The 24,421-nt window shown below is 44.2% G+C and overlaps 1 protein-coding gene and 1 long non-coding RNA gene across 2 annotated transcripts in view; one reads left to right on the top strand and one right to left on the bottom strand.

The window, feature by feature from the left end:
• LOC127487326 (uncharacterized) overlaps positions 1–24,421 on the top strand; it is a 29,787-nt gene extending 5,366 nt beyond the window's left edge. The window contains exons 3-4 of the long non-coding RNA XR_011383046.1: positions 6,726–6,875; positions 10,373–24,421. This is a non-coding gene — a long non-coding RNA (uncharacterized lncRNA). The remainder of the gene's footprint in view (positions 1–6,725; positions 6,876–10,372) is intronic.
• LOC100338530 (MAP/microtubule affinity-regulating kinase 3) lies at positions 12,308–14,048 on the bottom strand. The gene is made up of 2 exons (XM_008274089.4): positions 13,011–14,048; positions 12,308–12,885 (listed from the first exon to the last, which is right to left on the bottom strand). Exons 1-2 carry the CDS (start codon positions 14,046–14,048, stop codon positions 12,403–12,405), a joined length of 1,521 nt encoding a protein of 506 aa, XP_008272311.2. The 3' UTR covers positions 12,308–12,402.

Here is a 24,421-nt window from a genome sequence, read left to right as displayed (position 1 = left end):
CCAAGCACCTGAGCCATCATCTGATGCTCCCCAGGATGGACATTAGCAGGAAGCTGGATCAGAAGTGGAAGAGACGGGATGGAACCAGGCACTGTGATATGGGATACAAGCATTTCAAGCTGTGACTCAAACACCCTTGACTTTATAGTATAGATGAGAACATGAATGAATTTCAGTTTTGTGGTAGCATGAATTCTTGATTTTATGCAGTGATGGGGAAAAGCGATAAAAGACATCTGAGAAATCGATCTCTTATCAGTAACATTCACTTTAGCCCCCATTCAACCTCATGTTTTTTGATTTTTGTGATAATTTATGTTCTTGATTCTGACCTTTTGAAAGTACTAGTCTACAATGAAAAAAACCTAGAAGGTGAAGAAATCAGTGAGTTTGGATTTCTCAAAATTGATCAATGGAAATTTAGCTGAAATTCACAGAGAAGTTCAGATTTACAGGCCCCAAAATTTAACTGCAATGAGTTGTGTGAAATGAATCTTACTTCCAAATGTGGATGAAATCTAATTTTTTTATGATTTTCCATTTCAGTTTTTCACTTTAAAAATCATTCGATGTATTTTAATTACTGGTTTGTTTATTTGTTTTGGTTAGAAAACACATTAATCCTTTGACACAGCCATTCTCATTAAGGTAATCTGTAACCTGCAATCTCTAACCATTTATATATTCCCATAGACTCTCAAATAGAATACAAATTCCACAACTAATATAAATGTCAGTTGGACAGATGACTAGGTAAATCCTTTCCACATGAGAAACAACAGAGCAAGTGTTAAATATGTTTCAGTTAACTTAATGAATGAATGCCCTTGTGGAATTATGAATGGGTATTCCTAAGGTTCTCATATATAAACCTGAAAATCTTCATTTAACACAGGAAGTTTTTTTTAAACCGTAAAGCTGAAAAAGTAATATTGTGTTTTTTTCTTCTAATGGTGAATTTTATGATGGTGAAATTTATATTAATAACGCTCCACATGCAACGTTCTCGGAACCATTCCATTTGTAATTCTGTAAAAACCTTTGTGCTGCAGAATGAAATGGCAACTGCTATAACCACAGTTCTCCTGAAGTACTGCAGGATGAATGGTCTTTTTCTAAGTGGCATTTCCATCACATGGATTGAATTTTGAACTTTTTTTTTTCAGTGACCAATCAGACATTATAAAATGGTTACGCTACCGACTTGGTATGTGTTCAATGTCAAGCCATGTTTTTCTATTGACAGCTTGAGAAGATTGTAAAACCATTAGAAATGTAAGCTTGTGGTTCAAAGGGACTTTCTGCAGTTAGGCTGCTTTTAATTTTCTCATTCTGTTTGGTGAACACCTGCCTTTCCTTGGATAATAAACCAAGGGGCAACTTGTTGGATTATGTCTGGAGCCCAGGTAAAAAGAGAAAATATGAAATATTTCAATACAGAGCTACGTATAGTTGACTTCACATACCCATATGCATATCCACATGCAAGATTTTGAGTTTTTATTACTTATTGTTATTAATTAATTAATTAAGACAGTGGAACAATATTTAAAGAAAGAATGACTTTCACTATTACACTGAATGTTAGAGGTTCCAGAAGCAAAGGCTAATGCATCTATCATTATGATAGTTATTGCTAACTTTGTGGCCCGTCTAAAGGCTGGAAGCAAAGGCTATTGCGGTTATCATTATGATAGTTATTGCTAACTTTGTGGCCCTTCTAAAAGCTGATGTCCTATCATCTATCTTTGTAAGCAGTTGGCTCTAGCACACAGAAAGCACTTGATTAACAGTTCTCACATAAAAACAAACACCTTTTTTGAAGCTCATTTTTTATCAACAAGGTGAAGACCCAAAAAAAAAAAATGACCAAAGGGAAAGAGGAGAGACACATTTCAGAAACCGCAGGTAAACATTTAGAGTGTGTACAAGCAAATCGGGCCATACCTTGCAAAAATCAGATCTGTTACATAAAATACACAACTGACTTCTCAGTGTTCATTATATAGCATAGCATCACCCTCAAGACATTGATGAGTCTATTATAGTAATTCCACCCCCATTCTATTGATTGTCTCAGGAGGAGGTAATTATAAGCAAGTGGGAATCACGGAGAACATTTCTCTAGTTCCATGGAAAAGAGAAGCTACCTTTTTTCCAACAAGGTGCATGGTAGAGGGTATGTTCCATGGTTTCCATTCCATGAGAGGGACCAGGTTGAGGATAATTAGCTGAGGAAATCACAAAGATGCCAGCAGTTAGGAAAATCTGAGAAGTAGGGTGGGGACCCCAAAGGAGCAGACCCAGAACCCAACCCCTCTCTGAGTTCCATGCTATCTGAGACTCAAAAATTCCTTCTTGTTAAATCTCATTGAGTTTGAGCTTCCTGCAGTGAATTCACACAATCAATTCATCAGGCAAAGGATTTTTGTTTTGAAGATAGTAAGGAGACCTGTGGCAGTTAGGAAGGGAATGTTTATAGAAGAAACAACATTGTGCTACCTTGCAATTAGATCTTTATATAAGCTAGGCTTTGTGTGTAAACGTCAGACATTTACAAAAAGCTGTAGCAGGACTTAACTTTTATCCTTCTGCTAATAATACATAGTTTGAATTTCATGAGGCCTAAAATTCTAACAGAAAAATGTGAAGTTATTTTACAAAAACTCAGATATGGAAGTGATTGCAAAGAGAAACATGAAAGGATAAAAATATAGTTTGTATATGGAATTGATAAGACTGGGCAAATAAATTTTTATGGTAAAGATAGGTGGAAGGTTTTTGTATAAACTATTTCTTATCAATATTTGCCTATACTTAAGTGAAAATAGATGAGCTTAATGTGACTCATGGGTTGGTTGGTCCAGTTTTTGTCAGGAACTTTACTTGGGCAGAAGAATTGCTATCAGAATAGTTATCCAAGTTTTCAAATTTCTCTGTGCATAAACTATATCAATAATTACAAACTGTTAAGTCAGAAGGTTTTTGTGACAAAATACGTTTTATCAAAACATTGTTGAAATTCCAGTTTGAACAGCTCTTAAAAAGTTCCCATTGAAGAGGTGAAGTGAAACCCGGTATAGAATATCCTTATATTATGTTTTATAATGAAATTTTTATTTCAAAACATATAACATATTGCTTAGATTTTTCAGTGACCTCAGACCACTGGATTTCAATTTCTCATGAGATTTTCATTCATGGAGTAATTCTTCTTTCATAGGAATTTTCACTACTTCCAGTTAATGAGGTACAAATAGTATGCTTCATTGGTGCAATATTGCTTTTCCTTCACATATATTAGTTTCCATAACTTTATAGTCTATATAATTTATACAGTACATACCACACACAATTAAATATTTACTTTTATTTCATAGTAACCACACAATGGCCTCAGTATTTTTTCATCAATATTTTCTAGACAGAAATCTATTAATGTTACTGACATGTTTTTGAGATCCAGGCTAATATCTTCTATTTCTCATTTTGAAGTTAATATTGGGGAGTAACAGAGCTAAAACATGTCTATCTGGAAGAATGTGCCTAAAAGCAAATTTTGTTTAACATTTTAAAATGTGTGCATCTCTATATCTTGAAGAGCTGCTAATCAGGGGATACACGAAATCACTAAAAGAACTTTGTTGGTTGGGCAGTGTTTGGCCCAGCAGTGAAGACACAACTTTAACATCCATATCCTATATCTGAGTGCCTGGTGTGAGTTCTAGATTCACTTAAAACCCATGTTCCTGCTAATGTGCACCTTGGGAGACAGCACATATACTTGGGCTCCTGCCAGCCACCTGGGAGACTTGAATTGAGTTCCTGGCTCCTGGCTTTGGCCTGACCCAGCCCTGGCCTGTTATGAGCATTTGAGGAATGAATCAGCAGATAGAAGATCTCTCCGTGTCTGTCTGCCGCTGTTTATCTGTCTCAGTGCCTTTCACTTAAATGAAAACACGTAATTCAAAAGCATTAAAAACACAACATTGAGCATATTCATTTTTTAATTAGTTTTGTGTTAGAACCATATTTAAATAAACATATAATCAGTTTTCAACCAAGTGAAATATCTCGGTGTCCTATTGATAATAAGATTTGCAAATGAGAGTTATTGCATGCTTCATGCTTGAAGGCAGCATGAGGTCCAACTGCATGGCTAACAATGATGAGCATTTACCTTCTACAGGCTCTGTCCCCTCACATCTCAAAGTCCTCACTCCAGGGCCAGCGCCGTAGCTCAATAGGCTAATCCTCCACCTGGCAGCGCCGGCACACTGGGTTCTAGTCCCGGTCGGGGCACCGGATTCTGTCCCGGTTGCCCCTCTTCCAGGCCAGCTCTCTGCTGTGGCCCGGGAGTGCAGTGGAGGATGGCCTAAGTGCTAGGGCCCTGCACCCCATGGGAGACCAGGATAAGCACCTGGCTCCTGCCTTCAGATCAGCGAAGTGAGCTGGCCGCGGCGGCCATTGGAGGGTGAACCAACGGCAAAGGAGGACCTTTCTCTCTGTCTCTCTCTCTCTCATTGTCCACTCTGCCTGTAAAAAAAAAAAATCCTCACTCCAGCAATCCTTCAGGTATTAGACACATTTCCCAGGTGAGGACATTAGCTGCAAAGACAGGAAATAACTTGCCCAAGCTCCTGAAGCCAGAGTGTGGTAAAGCAAGGTGCAACGCTAATCCTTTTCCATCTGCTCTGCATCCCTATTCTCCTTGTACTGAATTATGGCTTCCTACAGGCAGTTTTTGGTGATAAGACAGGCAAAATGGAAGTAATCGGGGTAAAACATTTTCTGAGTTCATATGAACAATTATAAAGGCTATGGGTGCTTGGGCAAAGTAGAAAACCAATAAAAGTCTTCACATGAAATGAGTGTATAGACTGGAGTTTGACAGTATTGGGCCTTATGTGAATCTGGCCTTGCAGAATGATGCAGACTTGGGCAAATTATGCATTGACATTTTATTGGTGAATTGATCAAGAGGTAACTCTTCTGTAGGGAAAGATTTTAAAAAATAAATAGATGACCCCATAACATGTGACTTAAGTTCCCTGGAAAAAGTGGGTGAGTGTAGGCTTTCACCATGAAGGATTAGAGAACAGAAACAAGAAGGAGATAGAGAAATGCAAGGGAAGGGGTGTCTTCCTCTGCCTGCAGTCTGTGTCCCTCTGCTGAGGATGGGCACACATCTATCGTTAAGGGAGGGAGGCTCAGAAATCCCAATGAGTTACTTGACAGCTTAAATTAGACTTGATTGTCCAGTGGAGGCAGGAACATTTGTTTTGATTTTCCATGAAAAGACTGCCTGTAAAGTTTAAGAAGAACTTTATTTCCATGGCTTAAAAGTTGTGCTCAATTTATTACTGTTTTGTTTTCTTAGCATCAACACTTATAAAGTTATTTCTATAAGATTAAAAATGATGCTGTTTCTCTTTCCAATTTTGGCTTCTTTCACGTAACATAATGACATCCAGTTTCATTGAAAATTACGAATTCATCCTTTTAATGACTGAGCAACATTCCATTGTGGGAATGTACCACATTTACTCTCCATTAATCAGCTGATGGACATTTAGGTTATTTTCATTTCCTGGATATTGTGAATAGTTCTGGAATAATCACAAGGATGATATCATAGAAGCTATTTTTTTAAACTTTTATTTAATAAATATAAATTTCAAAAGTACAACTTTTGGATTATAACGGATTTTCCCCCCATAACCACCCTCCCACCCACAAACCATCCCATCTCCTACTCCCTCTCCCATCCCATTCTTCATTGAGATTCATTTTTAATTATCTTTATATACAGAAGATCAATTTAGTATATACTAAGTAAAGATTTCAACAGATTGCACCCACACAGACACACGAAGTATTAAAGTTCTGTTTGAATGCTAGTTTTACCGGTAATTTGCATAGCACAACACATTAAGGACAGAGATCCTACATGGAGAATAAGTGCACAGTGACTCCCATTGTTGATTTAACAATTGACACTCTTATTTATGACGTCAGTAATCACCCGAGGCTCTTGTCATGAGCTGCCAAGGATATGAAATCCTCTTGAGTTCACAAACTCTGACCTTATTTAGACAAGGCCATAATCAAAGTGGAAGTTCTCTCCTCCCTTCAGAGAAAGGTACCTCCTTCTTTGATGGCCTGTTCTTTACACTGGGATCTCACTCACAGAGATCTTTCATTTAGGTCATTTTTGGCCACAGTATCTTGGCTTTCCATGCCTGAGAAACTCTTATGGGCTTTTTAGCCAGATCTGATTGCCTTAAGGGCTGATTCTGAGGCCAGAGTGCTATTTAGTGCATTTGCCATGCTATAAGTCTGCTTTGTATCCTGAGAAGCTAAAATTATGATTGTGGTTAGCAGAGATAAGTAGGAAAGTAGAGAGTAATTGATTGGGAGAGATGGATTAATGAGTGCTAGATTGTATCTAGATAGGAGTAAGAAGTTCTTGGGTTTGATTGACAGTAGGGTGAAGATAGTTAATGTTAATTTACTGTATGTTTCCATCAATAAAAAAAACCTAAGATAGGATTTTTTGGATGTTTTCACTACAAACAGATGTTAAGCACTTGAAAGGATAAATATATTTATACTGATTGAATATTATACCTTTAACAAAATATATTAGCTTATAAATACATATAATTTTTGTATCTCTGTTAATTTTTTTCAAGTAAAAAGATTTAAAAATTATATTGTTTCAGGGAGATTCCAAGGCAACAGATGCACAGCTTTAGAAGAGGGGAAAATAGCAGAAAAAAAGTGAAGGAAATGTATTCACAGGGAACAGTGGGAAGAAATCTCCAGTGGAAATTGTACATAAGGAAGAGGAATCCAGTGGATCAATGTGGAAGGTAAAGACATTCAGGAATGAGCTAAGAGGAAACACAGCACCCTTGCAGCTGAGATACACATGCTTTGGAGACTGATGTGAGAGCCCACAGCAGATCATATTGCCAGAGGGAGGGTGAACCATTTGTCATGCTGGGGGTGACCTTGAGATGTCTCTGAAGTCACTTATCCCTGTAACTTCCCAGGGGCTCTCCAAGAATGGCCTGACCACCTGCTCAAGCTGGAGCACATGCAGCCCTGATTTTGTGCCAGGATGAGGGAGAACAGCAAAAGGGCTGTGATCTGTATGGAGAGCATCTATTTTACCTTCAGATTTGAAAGACAGAGTTTTAAAATAAGAAACCTCTCCCATCCCCTCTCCCCATCCGGTTCAGCTGCTGGGACCTCTGGCACCAGCAGGTGCAGACTGCTCTTGGGGCAGGGGTGGAAGGGCCGGCCACAGAGATGGACACAGGGGCTGGACTGGCACTAGGGCTACTCTCCTTTTGCAGCTGTCTAGGGAGTGGAGAGGCAAGCACGGGGGTGGCAATGGCAGGATCCAGCTCTAGCATGGGCCTCGGCTCCAACTCTGATCAAGCTCTGACTCGGACTCAGGCTTGGGCATTGACTCTCTGAGGCACAGAGATGACAGGGACTGCCATGTGAGAAGGGCAGGTACACTCGGGATTTCTCAAGGCTGCGTGTGCAAGGGAGCCCCACACAATGGTGAGGCTGTGCAACAAGGCTGTGACCAGAAGTTCGCCCTGCCAACAGGGCTGCACCTGCTCAAGGCTCTGTGAGTCCAGCTGAAGGGACATCAGGCTGGATCCCCCAGGGCCACATGGCACTGAGGCTCCAGTGTCTGGCAGAAGACCTAGGCCCGCCAGGTACTCCTGGGGCTCTGGGTCCTTGGGAACCCCCAGGGGCTGCACCACAGTCACCTCCTCGCCCTTGGCTCCCTCCAACCACCATTGCTAGTGAAGGATTTCCGCTGTACCCTGTCCAAAAGGTCCGGGCTGAGGAGTGAGCTCAGGAGCTCCTCCAGGGCTGGGCTGGCCGCACACAGGAGCTTGTAGCTCCCCCTCTGGATGCAGTCACACAGCTCCGCAAGTCCTTCCCGCTGAAGGGCATGGCCCCCGCCAGCATGGCAAAGAGGATGACCCCCAGGCTCCACATATCTGAAGCAAAGGGGTCGTAGGGCTCCAGCTGGAACTCCTCCGGGGAGCGGTACTCCGGGGTCCCGCGGAAGCCCTGCACCAGCTCGCCCTCGGGCAGATGGCAGCTGAGCCCATAGTCTGCCAGCTTCACGTTGAGCTGAGAGTCCAGCAGCAGGTTCCCCAGCTTGAGGTCCCTGTGCGCCACCCGCTGTGCGTGGCAGTGGCCCACGGCCGCCAGGACTTGGTCAAACATGACCATGACCTTGGGCTCTGGCAGGCTGCCCCGGCTCATCACATGCTGGTAGAGGTCGCCCCCGTCCACCAGCTCCATCACCAGGCAGTGGTAATGGCCGACACGACCCACCTCCAGCAGCTGCACGATATTCAGGTGCCTCAGGAGCTGCATGATGCTGGCCTCTTGCGTCACTCACCTGGTGCCGAACGGGTCACTGGTGTGTAAATGGAAGAGCTTCACAGCTACGTGCCGCTGGCTGGACGCCTGGCGGGCCAGCACCACCATGCCAAAGCTGCCCCGGCCCAGGGCTGACAGCAACTGGAGCTCAGGCTAAGAGCTGGCGATTGGAATCCAGGTCCTCACGGCTTCCAGGCTGGTGTCCCTAACTACGCTCTCTGCACTACTCTGTCCAATAGTCCTGTCCATGTACACTAACTAAGGAGCAACCCTAACTACAATAACTAACAAAGGGACAACAAGGGGACTACCTGCTGATCTGACTATGGTACCACACTTGCTACACTAACTACCCTAGCACATGGTGGCAAGACTAAGTCCTATCTAACCAATACAGAAAATAATAAAAAGTTAATAACTCCAAAACAACAAACACTAAATAGCTACACTAACACTCAGACATCTAGCCGCGCTGTCTAGCTACAGATGCGTGAAGCAAAAAATAAAAAAAAAAAAAATTGCAAAAAAAGACAAAATGGGGCAAACAATAAATGGGTGGAAAAAACAAACTGGGGGAAAGAATAAACAAAATAGAACAAGAAACAAAATAGCACACCAACACCAACAAGCAGAAATGCTAGAATGATGAGTCCAAGTTATGCAGGTCACTAAAATACCTTCAGGGTAAGGTGCACAAAAAGCTGGGCCAGGGAGCTGCATATATAGATGTGTGGACTTCAGTCACCATAGGGCTCCTGATGAGGTCAGAGCAAGAAAGGGACCAATGGCAGTTCTGCAGGGACTGGCATGAATTTGTATTTCATTAGTGCTGGTCCTTATGAAGTCAGAGCAGGTGAACACTTGGCCACTTTTTGCTCTTTTCCCGGGCAATGAGCAAAGAATGGATCAGAAGGAAAGCAGCCAGGACATGAATGGGTGCCAGATGGGGCGCCAGTGTCTCAGGGGGTGGCTTTTCATGTCGTCACAGAGGCTGACCCCATCCTGGGTCACTGCCACATTTTCTAGGATAGGAATTATCATAGTGGTGATCTACACCAGCTCCTGGTGCTGTACGAGCATCACAAATGCAGTACATAAATGCTGTTGCAGATTGACTAGTTCCTTTTAAAATGTGAGGGGAGTGGCCAGCATCAGGACACAGTAGATTAAGTTGCTGCCTATGACACCAGCATCCACATCGGATGGTGTGGTACAGGTCCCAGCTGCTGTGTTTCTGATCCGACTTCCTGATGGAGCTCCTGGCTCCTGGCTTCAGCCTGGCCCAGCACAAGCTGTTGCAGCCATTTCAGGGGTGAACCCGCAGATCTCTCTCTCTCCCTGACTCTCCCCCTCTCCACTGCTCTACCTTTGAAGAACATGTTTTTAAAAAATCATTAAAAATATGTTAGGAGTGGGTGAAGGAGAAGGAGCATTGTGCATACTCAGTAACACTGCTTTCTAGAGTGCCGACATCGCCACTGGGAACCAGTTCCTGAGCAGGATGCTCCACTGCTAACCCAGCTCCCTACTGATGGCCTGGGAAAAGCTGCAAAAGATGTTCCATATTCTGGGGGCCCTGCCACCCAAGTGAGAGACCTCAGTGAAGCTCCTGGCTCCTGACTTTAGCCTGTCCTAGCCTTAGTACTGTGACATTATGGGAGTGAAGCAGCTAATGAAATGTATGAAATGTCTCACTCTCCCTTTCTCTTTTTCTCTGGCTCTCTCTCTCTCTGTCCCCTCTAACTAGGACATTCAAATTTATAAATATATGTAACAGGAAACATATTTCCCCCAATTTTGACTGCTTCAGGAATATTGTAACAAAATGTCTCCCATTTACTTCCCATGAAATGGTTTCAACCTATTCTGGCATACCTATTGTTGAATTATAAGTAGATGCAAATTAAAACTTACTAATGAACACTATTTTCAGATGTTTTTTCTTTGACAGAACCAAAGATAATGTCACAGTTGCAAAAGAGTGGATTAACGGATTGTCAGTGTTTCTTGGTGAGAATTTTAAAGGGAACCTGAAATATAAGATCTCTGTAAGTGATACCTGAAATACATCTACTCATGTTTTCAGGCAGTGCATTGTAAAGATTCAAAAACAGAAAAGCGCAGTCTCTATAGCAGCATTGAGATAGAGTTCATTAGTTGAAATAAGACCCAAGAGGCGCAGGTGTCTGGGGCAGGGTTTAAGACCCCACTTGGGATGCACACATGCCCTGTCCTAGTACCTGGGTTCCGGTCCTGCCACTGCATTCGATTTCACGTTTCTAATCGCACGCTGAGAGGCAGCAGGCGAACACCCAAGTCCTTGGGTCCCTGACACCCAACATGGCAGACCCAGATGCAGTTCCAGATTCTGGATTGCAAAGACCCAGAAGTGGCCCAAGATCTGTGTCTAACAAGGCCGTCCAATGTGTGCAGAGGGAAAGGCGGGCAGGGGGCAGGTAAGCGAAGGTCCCCAGTGTGAGGGGAGGAGCTGTGTCCTGCCCTGAACAGGACAGAGCCTGGCATGGGTTTGAAAAACAGCCACACTGGGAGTCCACACTTTGTGTGCAGCAGGGCATCAAGAAAATCCACACCAGGGAGCAGACGGGGGCAACAAGCCTGCCACCCCATCCCTGCCTGCTTCTTGTGCCCCAGCCCTGCCCTCAAGGAGAAGGACAGTTTCACCTGGATGGGGAGGACCCAGGTCTATACCTGGCCATGACCACTGTAGTTCACCCCAAAGGAAAGACTTCCCCAAAGAGCTCACACATACTGTCTGCACCTCTGCCCTGCACACAGCTTACAGCCTTATCCATCAGGATCACCATGACCCACTTGTCCCTCCTGGAGCTGATCTTGAGATTTCTCTGGAGTCACTTTTCCCTGTAACTTCCCCGAGGCCTCCAAGAAGGGCCTGACCCCCTGCATAAGCTAGAGCACAGTGCAGCACCAATTCTGCCCAGGGAAGAGGCAGAAGAGCTAGAGGGCTGTGATCCATCTTGGCAGAGCATCCATGCTACCTTCAGATGTGTGTGACAGAAATGATCATGACCTAAGAACAAACTCGCAACTCCTTGAAGCATGGAGTTAAGACATGTAACATGGGTGTGGAGTGCTCCATATCCACAGCTTCCCCTGGTGGTGTCCGAGAGGCCCTGTCCTCTATAAACAGCCCCAACTCTATTTCAGTTCCCTACTGTTTGCAAAGTCAGCTATGGATGTCCAGGAAGGGGCCAGGTGAACCAATGTCCTGAACACTTTCAGAAAACTACTACATGGCAGCCTCTGTTTTCTGCTGAACCCAGGCCACAGTAGAAATTCCTGCCCAGCTCCCACCTGCAGCTGCCCGAGTCCACAGCTGGCCATTCTGCACACTGTGATGTCAGGAACATGGCCCGCGGGAGTGGGGTCATGTTCTCCAATGGCAGTGCAGGTGGACATTGCCTGTGGACACTCTCAGCTCAGCCTCCATGCACATCACTAGTGACAGGACCTCCCTGCTGTGTCACAGATCCAGGAACCCTTCCTGTGGAGGAGCAACAGTGCACGTTTGAGCCTCCCCCCCCCCTTACCCGTCCCCCTCCACAAGCCTCACCATGCTCTCCTCCCTCACCTCCACCTCCCAAACAAAAACTCCCACACCCCAGACCCTCCCTCCTACTCGCACCACCCACACCCAATCCCCCACCCACCAATAACCACCATCAACCTCCCCTCCAGCCAGCTTCTGGGAGCCATCGCTCTCTTCTCAGGTCCAGGAGGTCAGCCTTTGTGTTAACCCAGAGCAACGAGAGGGGACCGTACTTGTCCAGGGGAGATCCATCTGGTAGTCAACTCCATCCAACCACGTCAAGGTGCACACAGGGACCCAACACACGCAGCACCAATAGCATGGATAAAGCTTAAATTTTTATTGACGAGAAACACAGAAAGCTCTCAAGAAATGCGAGCCCTCCGGCAGCTCAGCTTGCTCACTGAGGCAGGCTACCTGGGGGTCACTTTTTGGCTGTGGGGGCCAGGGCCACGGGCTGGGGCCGGCAGGCAGCAGGCACGCAGGAGGAATCTGAGGATGCTCCTGCCAATCCTCCTGCCCAGCCCCTGCCGGCCCTTGCTCGGGACAGAGGCCGATGCTGAGCTCCCAGCCTCCTCAGGCTCAGCTGCTGGGACCTCTGGCACCACCAGGTGCGGACTGCTCCTGGGGCTGGGGGCGGAGGGGGCAGCCACAGGCATGGGCTCCGGGGCTGGGCTGGCACCAGGGCTCCTCTCCTGCAGCTGTCCAGGGAGGGAAATGGCCAGCACGGGGGCAGCAACGGTAGGCTCCGGCTCAGGTTCCGACTCTGACTCCATCTCCGGATCCAACTCTGGCTCGGGCGCGGGCTCAGGCTCCAGCACCAAGTCTGAATCCGACTCCGCCTCTGACATGGACTCCGGCTCTGGCTCGGGCTCCGGCTCGGGCTCCCTGTGTCCCTGAGGAGAGATGGGGGAAGACAGGTGAGGAGGACAGGTGCACTCCGGACCTCCCTCATGCCCACAACCGTGAGGCTGTGCGGGGAGACCACAGCCAGACCCGCGCTCTGCCAACAGGGCTGTACCTGCTCCAGGCTCCGGGAGTCCGGCTGCAGGGACATCCGGCTGGATCCTCCAGGACCAGATGGCACCGAGGCTCCAGCATCCGGAAGCAGACCCAGGCCCGCCAGGTACTCCTGGGCGTCTGGGTCCTCGGGAACCCCCAGGGGCTGCACCACAGTCATCTCCTCGCCCTCGGCTCCCTCCAACCACCATTGCAGGTGAAGTATTTCTGCCGTAGGCCTGTTCAAGGGGTCTGGGCTGAGGAGTGAGCTCAGGAGCTCCTCCAGGGCTGGGCTGGCCGCACACGGGAGCTCGTAGCTCCCCCTCTGGATGCAGTCCCGCAGCTCCTCCCGGTCCTTCCCGCTGAAGGGCATGGCCCCCGCCAGCATGGCAAAGAGGATGACCCCCAGGCTCCAAAGGTCTGCTGCGAATGGATCATAAGGATCCTGCCGGAACACCTCGGGGGCGCTGTACTCCGGGGTCCCGCGGAAGCCCTGCACCAGCTCGCCCTCGGGCAGATGGCAGCTGAGCCCAAAGTCCGCCAGCTTCACGTTGAGCTGAGAGTCCAGCAGCAGGTTCCCCAGCTTGAGGTCCCTGTGCGCCACCCGCTGTGCGTGGCAGTGGCCCAAGGCCACCAGGACTTGGTCAAACATGACCATGACCTCGGGCTCTGACAGGCCGCCCCGGCTCATCACGTGCTGGTAGAGGTCGCCCCCGTCCACCAGCTCCATCACCAGGCAGTGGTAATGGCCGACACGACCCACCTCCAGCAGCTGCACGATATTCGGGTGCCTCAGGAGCTGCATGATGCTGGCCTCTTGCGTCACTCGCCTGGTGCCGAAGGGGTCGCCGGTGTGTAAATGGAAAAGCTTCACAGCTACGTGCCGCTGGCTGGATGCCTGGCGGGCCAGCACCACCATGCCAAAGCTGCCCCGGCCCAGGGCCGACAGCAACTGGAGCTCAGGCTGAGAGCTGGCGATGGCATCCAGGTCCTCACGGCCTTCCAGGTTGGTGTCCCTAACTACGCTCTCTGCACTACTCTGGCTAATATTCCTGTCCATACACACTAACTAAGGAGCTAGCCTAACTACAATAACTAACAAAATAAAGGGAGAACAAGGGGACTACCTGCTGATCTGACTTTGGCACCACACTACCTATACTAACTACACTTATCAAACACAGTGGCAAAACTAAGTCCTATCTAACCAAAACAGAAAACAAAAACCAGAAAAACTCCAAAACAACAAACACTAAATAGCTACACTAACACTCCGAGATCTAGCCACGCTGTCTAGCTACAGATGCGGGAAGCCAAAAACGAAAAAAAACGCAAAAAAAGACACAATGGGCCAAAAAAGAAATAGGAGGAAAATAAACAAACTAAATCCAAATGGGGGAAAGGAAAAACCAAATAGAACAAGAAACAAACAAACGAACAAAAGAGCACACCAACACCAACCAGCACAAGCGCATGCAAAGATGGGTCCAAGCACACAGGTCACCGAAATAGCTCCCTGGTAAAGCGGACAAAAACCTGGGCCGCGCAGCCGCTTATATAGGCGTGTGGAATCCTGTCATCACAGGGCTCCTTATGAAGTCAGAGCGAGAAATGGGCAATGGCAGTCCAGCAGGGACTTGCCCAAATTTCCATTTCATGACAGTTGGTCCTTATGAAGTCAGAGACCGGCGGGCACCAATCACAGCCACAGCTAATCCTCGGGGGTTTCCTCAACCAGCTTTCTCTTAATATCAAAGACCCCAAGAGCTTCTGGCTTAGATTGGTGATACAGACTGATGTTTATAATTTGCACTTTAAACACGTAGGATGCACCTATGGCCTTTTCCTTTCTCCTTAAGAAGTGATAACAATTGTTGGGTCTTTAAGACCTCTGATGGTCTACACTCCAGAGACACATCCCATTGCCTTTTACCCTGAATGATAGGTCTCAGAATGATGTTACAACTTCTCTGGCATCATGATAACCTTGACAAAGTGTTCTGTTGCCCCTGACACCGCCAGACACATTATTCTCATCGACAGAACCGAGAGGAAGGCATCTTTCTTCATCCTTTCCCCCAAGGCATCCGATCCTCTGCAAGCTTAAGAACAGCCATAGCTGGTAGAGTCGCCAGTCCAAGTTCAAAGTCCTGAGAATCAGGTTTATATCACTGTGTAGGTTGTTGTCTGTGTGCAAAGCTGAGTTGCAGGGGCTGGAGAAGGAGGACATCCTGGGAAAAACACAGAGCATGCTTGCCTTTTGCCTTTTTGTCGCATTCATATGGCCAGTGTCCTCTTTCAGGCAGTGCCCGAATACACTGCAGAACTTCTGCAAACCGGGCCCAAGACATCTCATCCTTGGTGTTTTGATCACAGAGAACTTCTCAAGTGGCCACAGGCAGAGTCTGGAGCAGGGAAGACAGAATGGCAGCAGTGGGGACCAGGAGCATTTGGGCCAGTTCTTCCTGTAACTTGCTTTTGCCTCCAGGGTCTGCTCAGAGCGGATCAGGAGTATTCAGCTTGATGAGAGCATGTTGCTGTGTACACCCCAATGCTTGCTGTGTCAGATGACACCCAGTTCATGATGGGCCTTTGAGACCGAGCAGCAAGTGGACAGCCAACTTTTCTATCTACAGAAACTTAAATCTCTCCTCTTGATCTCTGCATTCTTTCCAAAACCTTTCAGCTTTCTTCATCATTTTATAATGAAAAATATATATCGAGTGGACAGCATGGATCACGGTATTCCTAGTATGTGAGAAAACTTGTATTTGTGCATGGCTTCTTTGGCATGAATTATTTTTTATATTGAAAAGATTTATTTATTTTCTTATTTGGAGGGCAGAGTTAGAGAGAGAGAGAGAGAGAGGTCTTCCATCTGCTGTTTCACACCCCAAATGGCTGCAACAGCCAGAGCTGGGTCTGTATGAAGCCAGGAGCAAGGAGCTTAATCTGGGTCTCCAATGGGGGTGCAGAGGCCCAGGGACTTGGGCCATCTTCCGCAGCTTTCCCCAGGCACATTAGCAGAGAGCTGGATCAGAAGTGGTGCATCTGGGACTCAAACCGGCACCTATATGGGATGATGCAACTGCAAGCAGTGGCTTTATCTATTACACCACAGTTCCAGCCCCTTAAATTCTTTTTTAAAGTATAAGAATGGTGATGCTTTAGTTGACAATGGGAATTTGAGATAATATAATAATTTGTAGTCAGCAGAAAGTATTTACTACTTCCTTTCCTTAAATGTAAGTTATAGCGGTGCTTTAGTAACACACACATACACATAAACAGACTTTTAGGAAAAGTACTTCTAGTTAATCTTGCCTATATAAAATGAAAGAATAATCTTTTAAAAGGCTAACAGGACAGTGAAATATTGATTGTTCACAAAGATTTGCTGATATGGATGAGGGAATTCCATTTTTCTCAGTACCCAGATTAGTTTTTTCAAGCTTTAAGCATATATTAGCTGAGGTGAAACCATTAACAACTAAATTAATTGTGTAATTGAACCTGATATTAAACACAAACTATGTTTTTTTAACTTTTCTCCAACTAGGAAACACAAATGTTAAAATTAGCATTTTGAAAATTGTTGAATTTATTTATTATTTGAAAGCAAAAGAGAGGGGGAGGAGAGGGAATGGGAGAGAGAGAATATAGAGATAAAGAAAAAAGAGAGAATGATCTTTCATCTGCTAGTTGATTCACTCCTTAAAGACTAGCAACAACTGGGGCAGGGCCAGGCTGAAGCCAGGAGCTGGTTACTGCATCTGAGTCTCCCATGTGGGTGGCAGGGACTCAGGTACTTGAGCCATCACCTGTTGCCTTCTAGGGCTCACATTGACAGGAAGCTGGAGTTGGAAGTAGAGCCAGGAGTCCAGTATGGGACGGGGGCATCTTAGCCTGCATCCTGAGGGCTGCACCAAATGACCACCCGCAATGAGAATCTTTAAAAAAAAAAAATGTGTAAGCAATAATAGCAATTGAGTAAAACACGCTCAGTTGGGGGCATTTGTAGCAATGGGAGTTAAAAGCTTCATTACTTGCACTTTTGTTATTCCCAGATAACATTCCTTACACTTAATATAGCACAAGCCACTCTTCTGTGCTTGTATAAATTATCCCCTGTTCCTGAGCTGGGCTATGGTGGCAATATTAAGCAACATCGCAGTTATCATGGGACTGTGATCACATTACCATCTTCAGCAAAGGCAGCGCCAGAGGAAGAGTTCTGCTGTTTTGCTTGTCAGGTGTGAGCTGGCTGGGAGCCACTCAGGTAGGATTTGGGATGAAAGTCACGAGGAATGGGGCCGTTGCTGTGGGGTAGTGGGTAAAGCCTCTGCCTGTGATGCCAGCATCCCATATGGGTGCTGGTTTGAGTCCTGGCTACTCCACTTCCAATCCAGCTCCCTGATAATGCTCTTGGGAAAGCCGTGTAAAGTGGTCCAAGTGCTTAGGCCCCTGTACCCACGTGGGCAACCTGAAAGAAGCTCCTGGCTTTTGGCTTTGGCCTGGCCCAGCCTTAGCTCTTGCAGTCATTTGGGGAGTGAACCAAAACATTGAAGATCTCAATCTCTCTCTTTCTCTCTCTCTCTCTTTCTCCCTCTCTCTCTCACTATGCCTTTTAAAAAAAAAAATCTTTTTTAAAAACAAAGTCATGATGAATGAAACAATCAAATTGGTGAAATTATTTTTTCCATCTGTTTATCTGAGACTAAAGATGTATATTGGGTCTATTTTGCCAAAGAAATCCTTAGAATAACTTTGTCATCAAAATAGAACCTTGTACACTTGCTTAGGAAAACACAGAATTGTGCTACCATTTATGTTAGTTATACATGTAGGTTTTGTGATTTACTATACTCATATTAATAAATATAATCTTTAAAAATATTTCTCCCTTTCCAGCTAAACAATGATATGGACCTAAGAATGCAAGAAAACTTTTTTCAGATTCTTAATGAAAGTTTAAAACTGATAGCAGTGAAATAATAACAAATATCAATACTGTTTTGAAATATACCAGGTTTGTTGTTTCTGTGAGATTTAAATTTTGTCACTTTGTTTAAAAAGTTACTATTAATTTAATTTGGGACTTTATAGGTCATTCATAAGTTGTCAATAATCTCTGAACCCTTCTTTAAACAAAGAGAATTGAATTAGATGAGTTTGTACATCCTTCCATTGGACTTAAGATTTGTTTTAATTTTACATTTCAGTGAAATGCCAGGACAATTTAGTTCTCATTATGCCAAAGGCATTTTAATATTAAAATGCCGATATGCCAGAGAGACAGAGAAGAATTAGGGAGAAGTAGGGGTGGTCAGAAGGGCAGACAAAAAGATAAGAGAATAGGTGAGAGGGAGAGAGAGAAAGAGAGAGGGAGAGAGAGAGAGAATATTTCTTTTTTTTTTTTTAAGATTTGTTTTTCATTATTTGAAAGACATAGTTACAGAGAGAGGCAGAGACAGAGAGAGAGGTATTCCATCCGCTGGTTCACTCCCCAAATGACCACATGGTTGGAGCTGCACCAATCCGAAGGCAGGAACCAGGAGCTTTTTCCAGGTCTCCCACGTGGGCACAAGGGCTCAAAGACTTGGGCCATCTTCTGATGCTTTCCCAGGCAATTGCAGAGAGCTGGATCAGAAGAGCAGCTGGGACTCAGCCCATATGGGACTGCAGGCGGGGACTTTAACCCAGAATATTTTTTTTGCTACTGATAAAAAACTGTTTCTTCATTCAATATATTCAGTAACAATGAAAGGAAATTTCTTTGGTTATGTGTTAGGTATTTGAATGTGCTTATTTTTGCATTATATTTGTTAAATATTACATATTTTGACCAAAATCAACTTGGGACAAAAGGGCACATTCTAAGTTCTGTCTGAAGTTTTATGGACAATCTCAGGAGTCAGCAGCCCTGTGAAGTTGTGCATCCATGCTGCAGCTGCTCATGCCTTGTAGACAACAGAAGGTGTCTTGTAACTGTCTGAACTTTCCCTTGTCAGATCTTAATACAAGAACACCTTCTACTGTTCTGACCCCCACTAAAGATTCAACCCTGCCACTGGGAAAAAAAAAAAAAAAAAGCATCTCGCCCAATCTCTACTTTCACACATGGGAGAAGAATTGGTTTCAAATTTACCATAACTCAAACCATCAAGGATTATATTTGTCTAAGATAACACCTTGGTTTATACTCCAGACACCACCATGCAGCCGGTGTCAACTCTTGGTCTTAGGTGTAATGCACTCCATATGCCTCTCAGTACTGCACAAGCAGACAATTGAATCTTTCACATTTGAGTTGGCTTACATGGGTTGCAAAATGAAGATAGAATAATAACACAGTTTTGGAAGAATGAGTGTTATGTAGACAGAGGAGCAATAGTTTCCAGGATAAAGAAGCAGCAAACATAATCAAGTATTTAGAAGAGCTGATAGCCAATCCATAGCCATGTGACAACTATGTCTACATATATGTGTGTGTGTGTATGTGTGTGTGCGCGTGTATAATGGACATTGTTGACATCTGAAAAGCTTATTCAAACCATATCATTGTTTATAGATAACAGGGTTATTTTCCAAATGCTAAAGTACAAGAATATATGTTCATTATAAATCATAATATAATTATAAATATAATATAATTATAAAAATTATAAAAATTTTTGAAACATCTTAGGATATAATACATAAATATTCACTAATCCCATCAACCAGAGATGGGATTAAATTGTTGTCCTTTTGAGTATATCTTTGATATCAGATATCTATTTAAATCACATATAAATAAAAAACACATAAAATGTGAGTGTACTTCAATCATTTTATACGTGCACTTCTAACCTACCCTTAGTTTTATATCATGACTAGCTTTTCATATTCTTCCTTATTTTAGAATCTGATTTTTAGTACTTGCAGTGCATTTATAATAATTTACCTTAATGTGTTTAATCAGTTTTTAATATGATAATACTTCAGAGACACAGAGAATTATTTCTATATGTCTGATCATTTATAATTTTTTTTGACAGGCAGAGTTAGACAGTGAGAGAGAGAGACAGAGAGAAAGGTGTTCCTTTTCCGTTGGTTCACCCCCCAAATGGCCGCTGCGGCTGGCCCACTGCGCTGATCCAAAGCCAGGAGCCAGGTGCTTCTCCTGGTCTCCCATGCGGGTGCAGGGCCCAAGCACTTGGGCCATCCTCCACTGCCTTCCCAGGCCACAGCAGAGAGCTGGCCTGGAAGAGGGGCAACCGGGACAGAATCCGGTGCCCCGACTGGGACTAGAACCCGGTGTGCCAGCGCCGCAAGGCGGAGGATTAGCCTAGTGAGCCAGAGCACTGGCCTGATCATTTAAATTTAATATATTGATTCACCTGGAATTAGTAGAATTTGATGTGCAGCTAATTCCTCTTGGAGATGCGCTTTGCATATCATCTCACCAGTAGTGAATGTGATTTATGATTTTCCTGAACCTCTGCTACTACTGCCTACTGTGGTTCGACTTTGTCAGCTTAGTAACTGGTAAGCACTATCCCTTTGACTTGTTATACTACTGCGAGTGAGGCTGCAGTAGTCTTCTGCTGCTCATTGTTTATATTTCTTCACTGAAATAAGGGATTCCTGTCCTTCATCTCCTTTTCCACTAGTCAATCTGATTTTCTGGCATTGGATACCATGGGATTCAGTTTGCTTAGGCCTATTGAGTAATATTTTATTGTTCAGACTTTATAGAGCTGTTCTTCACATAGACTTTGAAAAACTAGTTATTTCCATGGGGGGTGGCATTCTAATCCACTGGTTCACTCCCCAGATTCCTGCAATGACAAACTGGGCCGGACTCTAAACCAGGAGTCAAGAACCCAATCCAGATCTCCCACGTTAAGTGGCAGGTATCCAACCACTTCAGTTATCCTAACTGCCTCCCACGATCTGTGTTGGCAGGAAGCTAGAATCAGGAGCCAGAGCTGGGAATCAAGCCCACGTGATCAAATACAGGATGTGGGCTTCTTCTTTTATTTTTATTTATTTATTTTCACAGGCAGAGTGGACAGTGAGAGAGAGAGAGAGACAGAAAGGTCTTCCTTTTCCGTTGGTTCACCCCCCAATGGCTGCTCCGGCAGTGCGCTGTGGCCAGCACAGCACACCGATCCAAAGCCAGGAGCCAGGTGCTTCTCCTGGTCTCCCTTGTGGGTGCAGGGCCCAAGGACTTGGGCCATCCTCCACTGTGCTCCTGGGCCACAGCAGAGAGCTGTACTGGAAGAGGAGCAACCAGGACAGAATCTGGCACCCCGACTGGCACTAGAATCCGGTATGCTGGTGCTGCAGGCAGAGGATTAGCCTATTGAGCCGGTGCAAAAGCCCATCTGGATATGTATTTCTTATTTGACTCTTAATTGATATTGAAGTGAAGTAATGGACCTGGAAAACCTAGGTATGGTATTTCTGTGGGCATTGGAGAGATGAGTTATTTTCAAGTTGTGCCCAGATCCATTAACTTCCTTGTAGCTGCCACATGTGAACCTGTAATAGATGTGAAGAAGGGAAACCACTGCAAAAGAAGCCGGGGTCACTTTTACTGTATCTTCCACAGCAGCTGTGCTTCCCACAGTCTCTTTCACAGCTGGATTCCATCACAAATTCAAGTGGCAAAAAGAGATCTTCTTATAACTAAGGCTTGGAAACAACTTTAGAACTTCTCCTGTGTTCATTTTAAATTACTTTCTTCTAGCATATTTTATTATGAGCCTTTCTAGAACTAGGAAGGAGTTCAATTATAAATTAGTATGCATTTTAGTCAGTACTAGCTAGTACGAGCAGCTTACTTTTAGCATAAATTATATAAACTCACTGTACAAATCAAACATATTATGTAAATAAATGTTAAATCCCAAATTCTGTATTGTTTCAGGGGCATTTTATTTTATTGTTGGTATGCCTGATTATTTGGACGTAAGGGAGTTGAATATGACATTGAAGTTGCGTGTACGATTTGTCTGTCTCACTAAATATCTTTTGTCAGCAGACTCTTCATTATCTGAGAGCCAAAGGCTAGGTCCAGTAAAACCTACGGTCACAAGAGTCAAATAGCACTGAAAAGTCATTCAAAAGTGCTATAGGCTTGCAACAGTGTGTCTTCTCCCTTGGACTCTAATAGTCCTTTTGAGATGGGGTAGAAGTAGGATTCACTCAATCTAGCCTTTCCTGACTTGACCTGGATCCATTGCCAGCTCCAGACTAGTCAGAAGCAAGCACTGTCCAGACCCTTTCTGCAAAAGACCTCTCTGTGTTGGAGCATAAGCCCCATTAAACCTCGTCTGGGTTGCACATTGACCTCTTATCAATTTCCTTTGGAAGGAAGTCAAGTAACTTGGGATCAGTATAACTTTTGGCCACATGGAACAACTTATTAGTCATCTCAAACCCAAGGTTCTATATGCTGAGAGCTTTTGCTTTAATCTTATTTTGAAACAAATATAAAAGTAAAGTGAAACATGCACAATCTAAATGTATGGTAATTACGTTAAAATGTTGAGATAATTAAAATTATTTTTTCATGAGCATATTATTTATTCCCTCTAAAATTTTGGAATTGGAATTTTGTCCTAGCCAATATGTCTCAAGATATTGTCATACTAATTGGGAAAAAATGGAATGGATAATTAGATATAAGTAAAAATTCAAAAATTCTTTAACACTTTGTTTTAGACAAACTATAGATCTTTTTATACAGAACAAGAACCATGGGACTAATGATAATGATCATAATAAAAGTTATCATAATAACAGTAATATCTAACATTTATAGAATCACGTAAGTTGACTTGCTAGTAGAATTACATATAAACAATATAATTTAATTGTTAATATGAAGCTATAGAAATAAACATTTTTTTAATTTTAATGTTTTATTTGTTTAATTATTTAAAAGGTAGAGTAACACAGAGAGAGAGAGAGAAAGGGCAGGGGGAGATAGCCAGGGCTGGGCCAGGCAGAAGTCAGGAACCAGGAACTTTGTCCAGGTCCACCATGTGGGTGGCAGGAACCCAAGTAACTGGGTCATGATCTGCTGCATTAGTAGGATGCTGGATTGGAAGCACAGGTGTGACTCAATCCCAAGCACTCCAAGATGGGATGGAGATTTCCCAAGTAACAGTTCAAACAGCTGCACTACACACTGACCCCAGCGGATTTATTTTTAGGGATGAGAAATCCTAGATGTAAAGATATTAAGTAAGTGCTAGTAAGTGACAAACACAAAACACAACTCAAGGTATTATCTTCAGAGTTTATACTGTGAATCAACCATGAAAGAATTTATGATATTGACAGCAAACAAAACACAATATCTGACAAGGAATGAATCTGATTTACACCAAGAGAGACTGGTGCCATACTGTGGTTGCAGATTCTTGTGCATGGAATCCCCTAGAATTTGAACCTCTGCCCTTGCAAATGAACATATTTGTTGTTCTAGTTTCAAAGAAATCTAGGGATGGCCTTCTGCTCCACAGTAAAAACCACAGCAAAACAAACAAAAACAAAACAAAACATGAGAAACAAACAAAAAAACTTAAAAAATGGAAGCTGGACAAGTTGTAGTTGTAGCTGCAGATAGATTTCCTGATGATACAGCAGCCACCTGGCAGCTAAAGTGTGATGATTCAGTGCACCTTGTGGACTTAAATGCTCCGCAGAGTGTACTTGCACTGAGTGTTCTGTCTGTGTCAGACACTACACTAGAAAAAAGCAACATAAGAATGCTGGAATAACTCAGGAAATGTACGGTGCCGTGACAGAAACGTTTAATGCTCTCCACAGGGCTATGTGGTCCAGAATACTTTCCAATTCTTTCGCAGGTCTACATGGCTTTGTTCTGGTCCCTGAGCTGTGAGTACAGAAATGACATGTTTCACCTCGGCATCAAAGAATAGGAGAGCAGGTATGTGACCCTCCACCTCTGTCTTCCCCTGCTGTGCTTTCCAGGAGACACACGCTGAGATGACGAATTCGCAGGAGCAACTGCTGCCCTGAGGGCCAGCCAGCTTGCATCAAAATCTGCAGGAGTAGGAACTGAAGTTGTGCTAAGGCAGTAAGAGGTAGAGGGTAACCATGGTGACAGCATTGTCCAGCGCATCCCCAGTAATCCACCTGCCTCTCCTTTCTTCACAGAGACCACTGCCAGACCGACTCTTTCAAGCAGCTCAACAGTGAATTAACTCTGATGCCCAGAGGAGTAACTGAACAGCTTCAAGTAGGATGTTTTGCTGCTCCAGGAAGTTCCTGTGTTTCCTTGAGCTCTTGCTCTGGAGGTTTCCAGGTGTGGTGCCACATTGTGAAGCTTCTCATCATGGGGTCAAGGGGATCAACTTACACAGGGATTCTGGCCCTACATCATTTTGACAGATATATATGTAATTTGGTACC

This window comes from Oryctolagus cuniculus, chromosome 16 (genome assembly GCF_964237555.1).
Source record: "Oryctolagus cuniculus chromosome 16, mOryCun1.1, whole genome shotgun sequence".
NCBI classification, from domain to species: Eukaryota; Metazoa; Chordata; class Mammalia; order Lagomorpha; family Leporidae; genus Oryctolagus; species Oryctolagus cuniculus.
The sequence above is the reverse complement of the archived record's forward strand: the minus strand, read 5'-3'. Positions and strand labels throughout refer to the sequence as shown.